Source organism: Grammomys surdaster, unplaced genomic scaffold (assembly GCF_004785775.1).
Source record: "Grammomys surdaster isolate TR1022 unplaced genomic scaffold, NIH_TR_1.0 125614, whole genome shotgun sequence".
Classification (NCBI taxonomy): Eukaryota; Metazoa; Chordata; class Mammalia; order Rodentia; family Muridae; genus Grammomys; species Grammomys surdaster.
In genome coordinates, this window is record NW_021620456.1 from 1,716,890 (window position 1) to 1,729,382 (window position 12,493).

General features: G+C 47.9%; 1 protein-coding gene across 1 annotated transcript in view; it reads left to right on the forward strand.

The window, feature by feature from the left end:
• Nucleotides 1–550: 550 nt before the first annotated feature.
• Nucleotides 551–12,493, forward strand: part of LOC114638634 (receptor-type tyrosine-protein phosphatase gamma-like) — a gene marked incomplete at its 3' end in the record, with an annotated part of 540,119 nt that continues 528,176 nt past the window's right edge. Inside the window, exon 1 of the mRNA XM_028787198.1 lies at nucleotides 551–940. Within this exon, the coding sequence (XP_028643031.1) occupies nucleotides 856–940 (85 nt within the window). The remainder of the gene's footprint in view (nucleotides 941–12,493) is intronic.

Below are 12,493 nucleotides of genomic sequence, written 5' to 3' on the forward strand. Positions count from 1 at the left end.
CGCGCGCCCCCGCCGGCGGCAGCTCGGGGATGCGCGTCACCGCGCCCCCGTGCTTGCGCGCCCCCGCCGTCGCGCGCCCCCAGCTCGCTCGCTCGCCCGCTCGCCGGCTTTAAAGTCTCTGCCAGGATCCATGCTCACATGTTACTTCCTGTATGGAGGCATGGCCAGTTTCCAGCCCCGCGCTCACGGTTCCTCCCCAGCCTGCGCCGGAGCCACAACTTTCAGGAGCATGGACTGAAGGCGCCCTCGCCCCGGCGCCCCTCTGAGATCCTTTGTGTTTCCTTGCGCTCCACTGGCCGTTTCTGTTCTGGGGGGCTCTGCGCTCCGCCCCGCCGCTTCCCTCCCTTTCCCCGCTTGCAGACATGCCTCCTTCCTTGCCGGGGCCCTGGAAGGAGCTGCCCGCCTGAAGCCCGGAGCCGCCGCGCCGCGCACAGCCCCGCCGTCGCCCGCCGGTTCTCGGGCTGCGCTGCGCTGCCGACTCAACTTGGGGCTCCTCCGCTGCTAGCCACCGCCACCCGCGGTCCTTGCCTGCTCCGGGCCCCGGGCTCTGCCGCCGTGCGCCTTCTCCTCGCCCTGCCCTATCGGCTGGATTGTGTCTGAGCGGAAAGCAGCCCTTCTCCTCCGAGAGGATCGTCCCTAGCGTGGCTTTGCATTCCCGGTCACTTTTTTGAGGTTTTCCCGGGAGCGCTTGGCAGCTTCCCGGATTCCTGCGGGACCGGTCGCCGAGTGTGGGGGGCCCGTGTGGCGGGCGAGCCGAGAAAGCCTCCAGGCTTAGTGGAGCCTCGCTCGGAAGCAAGAACTTATTCAACAAGTTTAACCCCCCTGCCTTTCTCTTTTCGATGTGCGTTTTCGGACATGCGGAGGTTACTGGAACCGTGTTGGTGGATTTTGTTCCTGAAAATCACCAGTTCTGTGCTCCATTATGTGGTGTGCTTCCCGGGTGAGTGCGGGCCGCCGATGGGACGCGGCTCCGGCCCGCGCGCGGGGTATGCGGAGTTGTCGCCGGGGCGCGGAGCTTGGGCGCCAGTCTAGGGACCGCGGATAGGGTGAAGGGGGGCCGGGCTACCGAGGAGGAAAGAGAGCTCTGCTTCATTGGCTCCGGCTGTGTTCTAGGAGGCTGATGGTCAGAGAGGGCAGAAGCAGTGGCGGGCTAGAAAGGAGGGTTGGGGACTCAGAGATGTGCTCTGACTGTGGCTTGGGATGCTTGAAGCATCTGGAGTCGGGGGTGGGGGGCGACTTGCTTTGCTGATCCGGAGCTGATCGGGAGGGCCAGAGTTGGAGGACGTCTGGGGAGATTGGCTGTGGGAAGGATGCTCTGTTGGTTTGAGTAATCTGGGGGTGCTCCCGTTGCTTCTGCAGGGATTGAAGGAGCTCAAAACCGTGACTCACTTTGCATCCCTCCGACCCTTTGTAGCGGGGAGGGCGGTGTTTGGGGATGGAAGGCGGAGGCTGGCTGCAGAGGAGTCAGGATGTGGGAAGCAGCCCGCGTTTTAGTCGCCGGGGCTGCCTCCTTTCAGCCTTGCTCCGGGCTGAGGTGCGGGCTACGCCTCAGTGCAAGCGGGAGGCAGCTCCCTAGACGCGGGGGGCCTGGGAGCCTCGGGAGGGCAGGAAGCAGTGAGCTGGGAGTTTTTGCCTAGATCCCTGCCTCGCTGGGCTCGCGGCTCCTTTCTGTATCACTCTTTTGGGCTGGGTTGCCGGGGTCCAAGTGCAGGGCACGGGTCGACAGCTGGCTAGCTTCTGGCGTCCCGGCAGATTTTTTGCTGTCTGGCGCGCCCTCCCTACCTTCATCTTTGCCCTTTTGCAGGCTGAGTGTGCTTGCCAGATCCAGACCCAGACCCGCTCATTTTCTAGCTAGGTTAAGGCTGGAACAATATTGGCCACACGATAATCCTAAATCACTGCACGTACCGGTGTGCAGCTCGGCGACCCTCCACTTCCAGCCTTCAGCCCACACCCTCCCCCCTCGGTGAGGGCAGAGGCCAGCCGCCTTCCTCTTCTCTTGCAGAGTCCGGAGGGCTGCAGCTCAAGCTTCGCTAAAGCTGCCCAGCTCCTTCTCAGTGGGTGAAGGCCACGTCCTCTCTCCTGGCTCAGGGAAAGAGGTGGGAGAGGGCGCGATTTGCTTTTCTTTCCTCGATCTCCTAAGGACAGAACACCCGGTTTTTCTGCTTTCTCATCTGCCTGTTCTGGAATATTTGGAGGCGGCGGTTATTCTAATTAAGAAAAAAGAAACGTATCACACTGTTTCCGTTTTCTTTGATTAATAGCATCTTGTGTTCTGGCTGCCAGAGCGCGGGGTTTTGGTGCAGCGGGTACCCCCAATCCCGTCGCGCACCCAGGAGCCAGGCTCGAGGACCCTCGCTGTTTCCGGGGATACTCTGTAAGGGGACTGACAGCAAGTGATCCCTTCTTTGAAGGTTTGAGGGTGATTGCGAGGGACAGAGGGCAAAATACTGCGGTTCTTCGGCTTCTTTTCCTCGGCGCATCCTCCTGGCTCTGGAGCTGTTAAAAGAGCTTGGTGATGGTGCGCGTGCCTACTCACTAGGAGGCCTGAGGTTTACCCACTAGGGTCCTGTTTCTATGGAAGTAGATGCTGGGGAGCATCTCCTCTGAGATTCAGCACCCTTCTCCCTTAGAGACCATTGGGCAGCATTTGTTTTTAATCATTGCCTTTGACTAGACCTCTCCTGTCCTCAACCTCCCTTGTCAGGGATTTGCCAGCTGAGCGCGCTCGGGTGCACCTGGGGTTGAGCCTAGTAAGGGTCACTTTTTAATAAGGGCGGTGGGAGGCAGCCTTGCAAAACAGAAATTTCCCATTCCATTTCTGGCTGACCTCCCCGGGCTGTAGCCAGTGCTTGTACAATGATCTTCTTCCCTCTGGTGTTTGAGGCTTGTAACCCTGTATGGAACCGATAGGGATGCCGCCTTGTCAAGGCTTGGTCCGTTTCAATTTTCCTCATTTTCTGTCCCTGTTCAAGCTTCGGGGTAACTAGCCCGTACTCTCAACCGGAAGCGGAGGGGTATTTGTTAGAGGCACAGGGAAGACAGCTTTTGGAATCACGCAAAGTTAAAATGTCACAGCCCTGGGAGATGCTATGCTAGCTTCAGGTTTTCCCGAGGGTGGTGAGGTGCCGCTGGACCCCAGGGGGCGCCCCAGAGCCACCCGTCAAGCTTCTGCCTTCACTAGACCGGCTCAACCACCTGCACACCAAGGGGTCGGGGCGCACGCGTCCAGGTGCCCAGGCTGAGGGTCTGCGACATCTGGCGCTAGGCGGTGCCCACAGCTCGATGCTGCCACCAGTGGTAGGCTAGAAAACCCTTGGGGACCGTTGTTCGCTTTGGGACCCAGCGCTTCTTGCTGCCATAGCTTTAAAAATGTATTTTGGCTAACCATTTTAGCCTTTGGTTTTCAATTAGGTTCCTCCTTGTGAGTTCTTAACCAAAATCTCGTATTGGTTATTTTTTGTTTGTTTTTAGAATCCCACCGACTTTTCAGCTGTATGTGAGCCCCCAGCTCCTGTTCAGAATTCAGTTACTGTGGTTTAGGGAGGCCTTTGGAAGCGGCTAGGGCTTGGGTGCTTTCCAGCGGTCGGAAGCAGGGTTATAGCTCTGAACAGCGCAGGGAGTGTGGGATCCCTGCCACAGCTGGTGCTACAAATGATGTCTTCGAAGTGCTGAGGGGAAGTATTATCAAACGTGACAGTGGACACTGTATTTTTCTAAATCTAAAACATTAGTATGTGGAAAACTTGGGACAACAGAGTAGATTCTTAGATATTTTCTCTAAAGTCTCAACAATTTCAGACGCTCAAACGCCACAACAGTATGTGAGTGGAGGGAGGCTCTACCCCGACCTGGACTGAGAACTTGAACCCTTGATCCTCTTTCCTGTCTTCGAGCGTGTGGTGTGTGTGTGTGTGTGTGTGTGTGTGTTTACAGGCTCAGTGTCAGCATATAATTTTAAATAAAATTTGAGTGTGGTTGATATAAATATTTGGTCTTTATCCCTGGACATTGGGAACTGAACCACCTCTGACATAATGTAAAGTATATTACTTGAAAGGGTTAGCTTTTGTCCCCGACCAATCAATTTTTGCATTGTTTAGCTATTTATACAGAATCATAACAAAACAATTTCTTTTTTCCTTTGGCCCTCAGAGTAATTCTCTTTGAGTTTGATGTTCGGTGTCCTGATGACATTACATCTAACAGGCTGCCCTTGCAATACTTCAGAAGCAGGAGTCTGACTGGTTTTGGGCTGGACGAGGCCGGATTGGATGATCCACCTCCGATGTCCAGTGACTCCTGACTGGTCAGCACCAGGCTTCTTCACTTACTATGTGTGTGACTCTGGTGTCTCAGTGGCTATTACTAAGACTCCTTAGGCGGAGGCAGGAATGGAGTTTGGAAGTCCTCAGTCTTCCTCTCAAAAGCTAGGTGAGATCTGAAAGGTTTCTCATTCTACCTCAATCGATTCTTGTGTGAGAGAAGACGTCTTTATCTTTTGACATGATTATAGAATCAAATCTTCTGTGTCTCCTTGCAGACATTGCTTATGGTGAGGATTGCTGATGTCAGAACCCAAACACAAACAGGCATATGGGCAAACAAGTGTAGATACAAGAAAGAACACCTGAGTCTTCCAAAATAAAGGGGATAACTTGGAAAGAAGAGTGGTTGACCTGAAGAAGGAGCATTCAGTTAGAAGAGCTTTGAGTAGCACTGTTTATACTGAAGCAGAGACTATGTTTATTACTTGAAGCTGTCCAGGGAGTATTGATGATTTAATGCTGTAAGAAAAAGCAAACCCAAAACAGAAAACAACAACCACGAAACCTAAAAACAAAAAAACAAAAAAACTCAAACCACCCTTCAGATTTAGTGTTTCTGTTGCTCCTGAGTTCACATTAAAATCACCTGCATGCATGCACTTGTTGAAAGGAATGTTTGTGCCATACAGAGTCCTAGACTGCCTCTTCTCCCTGCCCTCATTTTCCTGTGGCCATCTCTTTAGCCACAGAAGGAAATGTGGCACCCCTGAGCCTTGTCTAGGCTGGAAAGGTCATGGAATCAAGCAAGTGGACTGGCCTGGAACACATGCCTTCTGTGGTAAAAAAGAAGGCATGCTTTTATTCTTGGCAGCTTTTATTCTGTGTTTCTGTCTAGAGTTTTAATGGTAGCCTGTGGTCAGTGTCATGCAAGGTGCAGATGACAGGTGTGTGGATGATCAACACTTTCATCTTGGACCATATCTCTCGTATTTATAACTTGAAGCTTTATAGGAAGACTCAGGGTGTCAAAGTTACATGTACAGTGGTGATGCCTTCTAGCCAGCCTGTGAACTACCTTGATTCCAGGGTGACCACTCTTGGGTGCTGAGTGATTATTACTGGCCCTAGAATTCTGTCTCCACCAGTGCAGGGTATAAAAGACATGTATTTCTAGTAATAAAGCAAAGTCAAGGAAGAAGTTCTCTGTGCTCAGTTCTCCCCCTACACTTGATCTAGGGAAAGGTAGTAGCATGTGCAGTAGAGGGAGGGTTTCATGGAGTGAAACTTGTTCTCAGGAGAGTGGGTTCTCAACAGACCTGGAGTTTGGCATTTGGTCACTGGGCTTGGTTAGGCACTAAGTGGGATCATCTTCTACCAATGTTGAGTTCTCTAGACCTGCAGGGAGTATTGGCAGGATTAAAGATCACAGTCCTCAAGCACTAGGAGGCAGAGGCAGGAGAGTCTCTGTGAGTTTGAGGCTAGCTTGGTCTACAAGCTGAGTTCCAGGTAGCCTGTGTTCTGTTACACAGAGAATCCCTGTCTCAAAAAGAAAACAAAGCAAATCAAAGCAAACAAAACAAAAACAAAACAAAACAAAACAGAACAGATCTCCTGTTCCTAGTCTCAGAAATGAGAGCAACCATGTTGCCAGGTGAGAACTTCATGGGAAGCCATGACAGTTGTCTGTGCCCTCAGAATCAAATGTGCGTTTATAGAAGACTACCTGATATCTATTTCATTTTAAATTATTTTTTATTTTACATTAATGTGCTATTGTACATAAAATAGGTGTTGTTGTGGCTTTGGGTTTTGAGTTTGATTCTTAGCATTGAAAAAAGAAATCTCAAAAAGGTAAGTGTGTTTCAAAATCCTGTATTTATTACAAACCTTTCCCCTGATTTTTTTGAATTCTTTGGTTCTAAACGCTCAGAACTAGATAAGTATTCATCTCTTTAAAAGATAAGTATCTTGTAGCAAGAGTAGATGAATTGCACTTTGAGAAAAGACTTAGGTGGGGTGGGAATGTACTTCAGTTGGTAGAGAGCTGGCCTGGCCTTTGTGAAGCTGGGGTTGGACCTCAGCTTGCATAAACTATGCATGGTGGCACTTGGGAGGTGGAGGCGAGTGTGTGTGTCAGAAGTTCAAGGTCATCCACAGTTACACAGCATGGATGAAGCTACCTTACAGTAAATAGACCCTGGTGTGTGTGTGTGTGTCATACTTTTTTTTTTTTTGGACAGTGTCTCATTGTATTAACTCAGGCCTGGAGCTTGTAGTATGTAGACCAGGTTGTTCACAAACTCATAAAGATCTACCTGCCTCTGCCTCTGTGCCACAGCGTCTAGCTGTGAAAAGGATAAGTGGCTGTGCAGTGCAGCTTTAAGTATTGCTGAAGGCTTCGACATCCTTTAAGGACATCTAGCCTTGGAGGGGGCATTTTACTTAGTATCATTTGTAGCAAAATGTTTGGTGTTTTGACAGAAAAAAAAATCATTTTGCTGTAAGATGTCTCCAGGCCTGTGTAAGCTTGAGGGTTTTATGACGATTATGCTCCATAGGACTAATATTAAAAAAAAAAATTAGAAAATCTTCTTGAAGGGATGATGAGGAACACCAGCTAATCTCATGCTGCATGCACCTGCCTTCTCTTTCAGAACTGGGCTATGACTGCTGTTCTTGGGGTCACACGTAGGAGGCAACTCACATTGCTCGAGAACTTTTCTTCCTGTCAGTCATTCAGTGAGAGCTATTGCACTATTTAACAACACACAGAAAAGGAGGAGTCTTTTAGGAGCCTGGAAGTTGTTAATGATTTATTATTGTTGTTAGCATCATTTATTCCCCAATCTGGGTTGCCAGTGAGACTTGTACAAGAATATAGGGAAGTAGGTAAAAATTTGTATGTGACTCTGCCCTTGCTAGCTATGGTACTCTAAGCAAGTTATTTATTTATTTTTTTCTGTGACTTATTCCTATCTCTCTTCATTTGTGACAAGGAATAGTGTTAGTATCATGTCTCCTAAAGTCTTTGTGAAGAGGGAAAAAAACTTACTCAAGGGAGTAGCACTGTGCATAGTAACTAATAACAAATTAACCATTTTTCTTTTATGCATGTGAAAGAGTTTGGGTAAGAGTGTTTGCAAAGAGGAAACTGGACTGGAAAAGGAGGACTGTGTAGTAAACATGCCTGCTTTCTTTGAGATGAAAGTGTTGAACAGGTTTCTGTTTGGCTTTCCTGCGGAGGAGGAAAAGGCAGGGCAGCCTGAAGGCCTTGAATTCTGCCTGCTGAAGTCTGAGATGGTCTCTGTCCACACTCTGCTTTCTAAACTTCCTGCAGGCTGGAGATAATCCATCTTCCTGATCCTTGGGGACAAGGAGTGGCTAACATGCACCCTGAGGGATCAGTGTGAGCATGCAGAGGACTGATGCTGATGTTGGGTGTTGGTTCAATTATTCTTTCCCTTATAACTGGGACAGGGTTTCCTGGTAGACTGGCTGGCTGACAAGCCCCAGTGATGCTCCTGATTTGGCCTCACCAGGATTGGAATTACGGACTTGTGCTACTGGGGCAGGCTTTTCATGTTGATGCTGGGGATCCCAACTTGGGTCTTTATTTCATGATTATGTGTCAGACATACACATCACCGACTGAACCATTCATCGCTCCACCCCCTCCATGAGTTCTTAGCATGTGTTTCGTACTCTGTGACTGTCTTTTGGAGTTTTAGTGATATGGATTACGGAGGTGCCAGCAGTGAAATTGAGGTATTTGCTCTCCTTTTGCATCCAGGTTGCACTTTAACAGACTTGGACCTGCAGGCTGTGTAGGAGACACCATGCCAGCCACAGCTCCTGCCCTCTCGTCCCAGTTCCGAAGGCTGAAGTCAGCATAGCACTGTGGTTTTCTGGCCAAACAACAAAATGTGATTTTAAACTACTCAGTTGAGCTATTTTGGGGGAGTAGCAAAGTGACACAGTTGGCTGCTGAAATCTAACAACTAAAAAAGAAGAAACTGAAGCACAGTTCATGGAATATGTAACACTTCCTCAGAGAAAATAGGACAAGTGCTCTTATTTTTGGGCCTGTGATACTATGTTTCTGACGAGCAAAGAGGCAGGTTGCTGGATCAGGCAGTGGGGATATACTTTTGAGGAATTCCTATCAGTTACTATGTGACTCTAAGAGCTGCCTGGCTTCTTCTGCTGACTGCTTCCTAAAGTCTTCAGCACACTTACGTTAGATATGTATATTTATCTGGAGGAATTTGGATGAAGGACACGGCCATTAGCATTTTACTCTCCGTAGGCACAGAGTCCAGATGAGTGAGGAATTATTGTTTATCTTTCAAGATCTTTCCTACGTTAAAAAAAAATTTATTTATTTAGTTTGTGTGTATTTGTGCATGGCGTGTGTCCATGTGTGTGTATGCAGTTGCAAGTGGAGGTCAGAGGTCATCCTTTGGTGCTATTCCTTAGGCATTGTCTACCTTATTTTTGAGATAAGGTCTCTCTTTAGCCTGTAGCTTGCCTATTAAACTAGGTCAGGGAATCTCAGGGATCCACTTGTCTCTACCTCACAAGCACCGAGTTCACAAGCTTGTAAGATCATGAACATCTTGTGTACTCAAATTCTGGGGATCAGACTCATGTCTTACAGCATGGAAAGCAAGCACTTCCGCATCTGAGCCATGCTCCCAGTTCCTCTAGATAGTCATTTTAAGCTTTTTAAGAATTGTCAAGAGAATGGCTTAGAGAGGGCTCAGGAGTTAAGAATAGATTGCAGGGGAACCCACTTGGCTTCTTGCCTTTGCCATGGTTGTTAAGTAGTATATAGGGCTTTAGTATTTGGATAGAGAAAGTGAATAGTGTCTGAATTTGTTGGTGGTAATTAAATTATGTAAATAATGTAAAATCATTTGGTTTGTGTCTTAGTTAGGGTTTTATTGTTCATACATTGACCATGGCAACTTTTATAAATAAAAGCATTTAACTGGGGGCTGGCTTACACTTCAGAGGTTTAGTCCATCAGCGTCATGGTGGGAAGCATGGTGGCGTGCAGGCAGACATGGTGCTGGAGAAGGAGCTTAGAGTTCTGTATCTTATTCTGTAGGCAGGAGAAGTGAATGCTTTTAGACCTGTTTTTTTTTTTTCCGGGGGGGGGGCATTTTATTCAAACCACTATAGTTTGTAGTTTGAGATCTATTTATTGTTAAGATTGGATCTTGCCTAGCTAGGAGCCTAAGCCAGGCTCTCTAGCTTGTGATGCTCCTGCCTCAGTCTCCTCCTGAGTGAATGCTGGCACTGTAGGTATTTGCTACTGCACCTAGCCTTTTTTTTTTTTTTTTAAATTTGAGAACCAGTTGGGACTTTGACTATTGTGCCTTTCGTTATCCTATATATCACATGGTGTGGGCTGCAGGTTCTGAATCACCCTGCGCTAGAGGAACAGGGCTGAGAGGGTTAGTTGGACTTGGCAGGAGCTAATGTGGGTTCTAGAATTTTTCTTCTAGAGTGTAAAACTAGCTTAAAGAATCCTACTTACCAGCTGTGGGATCCTACTCAAGACCTTTATTTTCCCTCTTCTTTCCCTTCCTTTGTGGGTGGTGGGAGGGATCTCACATAGCCAAGTTGGCCTTGAACTCCTGATCTTCTATCTCCTAGGCATGTGAGTGGTGTTGGGGCTTGAATCCATGGCCTTCTTCAAGTCAGAATTCTATCAGCTGTGCCACATCCCCAGCCCAGACTTTGATGTCTTTGACTTTATTTTTCTCATCTTGAGCTAAACCATTTCTAAGAGTCTTTTGCAGTTTTAAGGTTCACTGGGTCCTTCGGAGGGTTGTGACCTTTGTGTCCTATGCAGCAAGTCAAGTATCCAGTGCATCCTGCACTCTGTGGGGGGGGGGGGCACAGGGCCTGGTAACCTTGTCCTGGGATTGCTTTCTTGCTATAGGATATTTCTGGGTGGGGTGGTCTATGGGGTGGGGGACTAGCTTGGTAGTACAGGCCTGTAATTCTAGTGAGGTGAGGCTAAGCATGGGAAACTTAGTGAGGTTCTCCCTCGAAAGATAAAAAGAGGGCTGGAGGTGTTCTGTTGTAAATCTCTTATTAGCATCCTTGGAGTTCAGTCTTTACACTGCAAAGAAATAAGTATTCTCCCTGGAGATAGAGAGGTGGCTCAGTGGTTAAAACCCATACTGCTTCTGCCAAGGGTTAGAGTTTGGTTTCCAGCACCCATAGTAGGCTGCAAGTCCAGGTGTGGGGGATCCAAGGCTTCAAGTCTCCATTAGCATCTGCATACAAGTGTGCATTGCCCCCTCATATAATTACAAACAGTAAAAACCAACCCTTAAAAAAAACTTCTCTGTCTGGTCTAATTCTTGCTCTCTCATTCTCTTCTAGTGAGCGATGTGGTGAGTGGGTCCTCGATATTGGGATGGTTATTATAAATGTATCCACAACCCTCCCACCCTGGGCACGGGGATTGAACCCAAGTCCTGTGTATGGTAGGCAAGTTCTCTCTCACTGATCTGACCTTCTGTTTTTCCTTTCTTTTTAGAAACATAATTATGCGGCTGGTCAGTTGGCTCAGTGGTTATAGGCCTCTTGCAGAGGTCCTGGATTCGGTTTCACGTACCTACCCTGTAGCTCACAACCACCTGTAACTAGATCAAGTTCCAATAAATCCAAACCCCTCTCTGACCTATGAGGGCTCCCTCATGTATGTGGTATACATACATACACTGAGGCACACACAAAAATACATCACACACACACACACACACACACACACACACACGGCCAAAACCAAAACAAAGCCCCAGATAACTGAGCACCTGTGGGACAGGGTGGTGATACAGTGGTGAACAAGAAGGCCATTGTCCCCAATTCCTGCCTGCAGGCATGTGAGTTACTCACTTGACAGTGAGGTGTGCAGGGCAAAGCTATTCCAGGCCGTGACATCATGACATCGTTCAGAACTGGAGCCTGGCCCATACCGCATGGGAGCATTGCTTAGCTGACCTCCATGCTTGAGGGTTGGCAGAAATGGGTGAGGCTGGAGGCTTGAGTGAGTCCCAGGCTTTTCTGCTGTGAGACTGAATGGGCCTCGTGAAGGGAAAACTAATCATGTTGAACGTCAGTACAAAATGTCAGTTCAGACAGGGGCTTGGAAACCTGAGTGCTACTTTATCCTACAGGCAGTTACAACGTTTCTTACTGTTCTTGGCCTGGTTCATCACTGTTAATATTGAGTTGGTACTAATCAAACAGGATTGTAAGAGCCGAATACTTCTGTCCTTGGCTATTTGTTGATTTCACTAAATTGAAAAGTGTTTTAGGTGGATCTTTACATATTCCAAACTTCCCTTGACTTCATGACATAGCCAAGGATGATTTTGAGCTAATGATCCTTCTATCTCTACCCTCTGAGAGCTGGGATTAGAAGAATCTCTCTCTCTCTCTCTCTCTCTTTTTTTTTTTTTTATGGTTTTTTGAGACAGGGTTTCTCTGTGTAGCCCTGGCTGTCCTGGAACTCACTAGGTAGACCAGGCTGGCCTCGAACTCAGAAATCCGCCTGCCTCTGCCTTCCAAGTGCTGGGATTAAAGGCATGCGCCACCACTGCCCGGCTAGAAGAATCTCTTACTGTGCCTCATTTATGTGGTTTGGAAGAAATCTAATCCATGGCCTGAGTATGCTGGATAAGCATTCTCCCAACCAAGCTACACCTCTGCTCCATATTTTCTTTGGAGATATTTTCTTAGCCTTACAGAATAGCTAAGGTTAGCCTAGAACTCAGGTGCCCCAACATTTTTGCCTCATGGGTTCTAGATTACATGGGCTCTAGATTTTTGACTAAATATCCAACTTTATAAGTCTCGAAATACAGTTCAAAAGATGGAAGTTTGCTCATATTAACACAGTTTTTGTTGGCTTTTTAAATTGTATGGTTTTATCTGCATGCATGTCTGTTCAGCACATTTGTGCAGTGCCTGAGGAGGCCAGAAGAGGGCGGGTCAGAGTACTGCCTCCTCTTCCAGAGGACCTGGGTTTGATTCCTAGCACCCACAGGGTGGCTAACAATGTTTATAACTTCAGTTCCAGGGGCTCTGATGTCTGGTGCCCTCTGAGGGCACTAGGCATCCATGTGGTATACAGACTTACATAAAAAACAAAAAAAAACCCTACAAAATAAAAGCTAAAAGTAAAAAAAAAAAAAAAAAAAAAA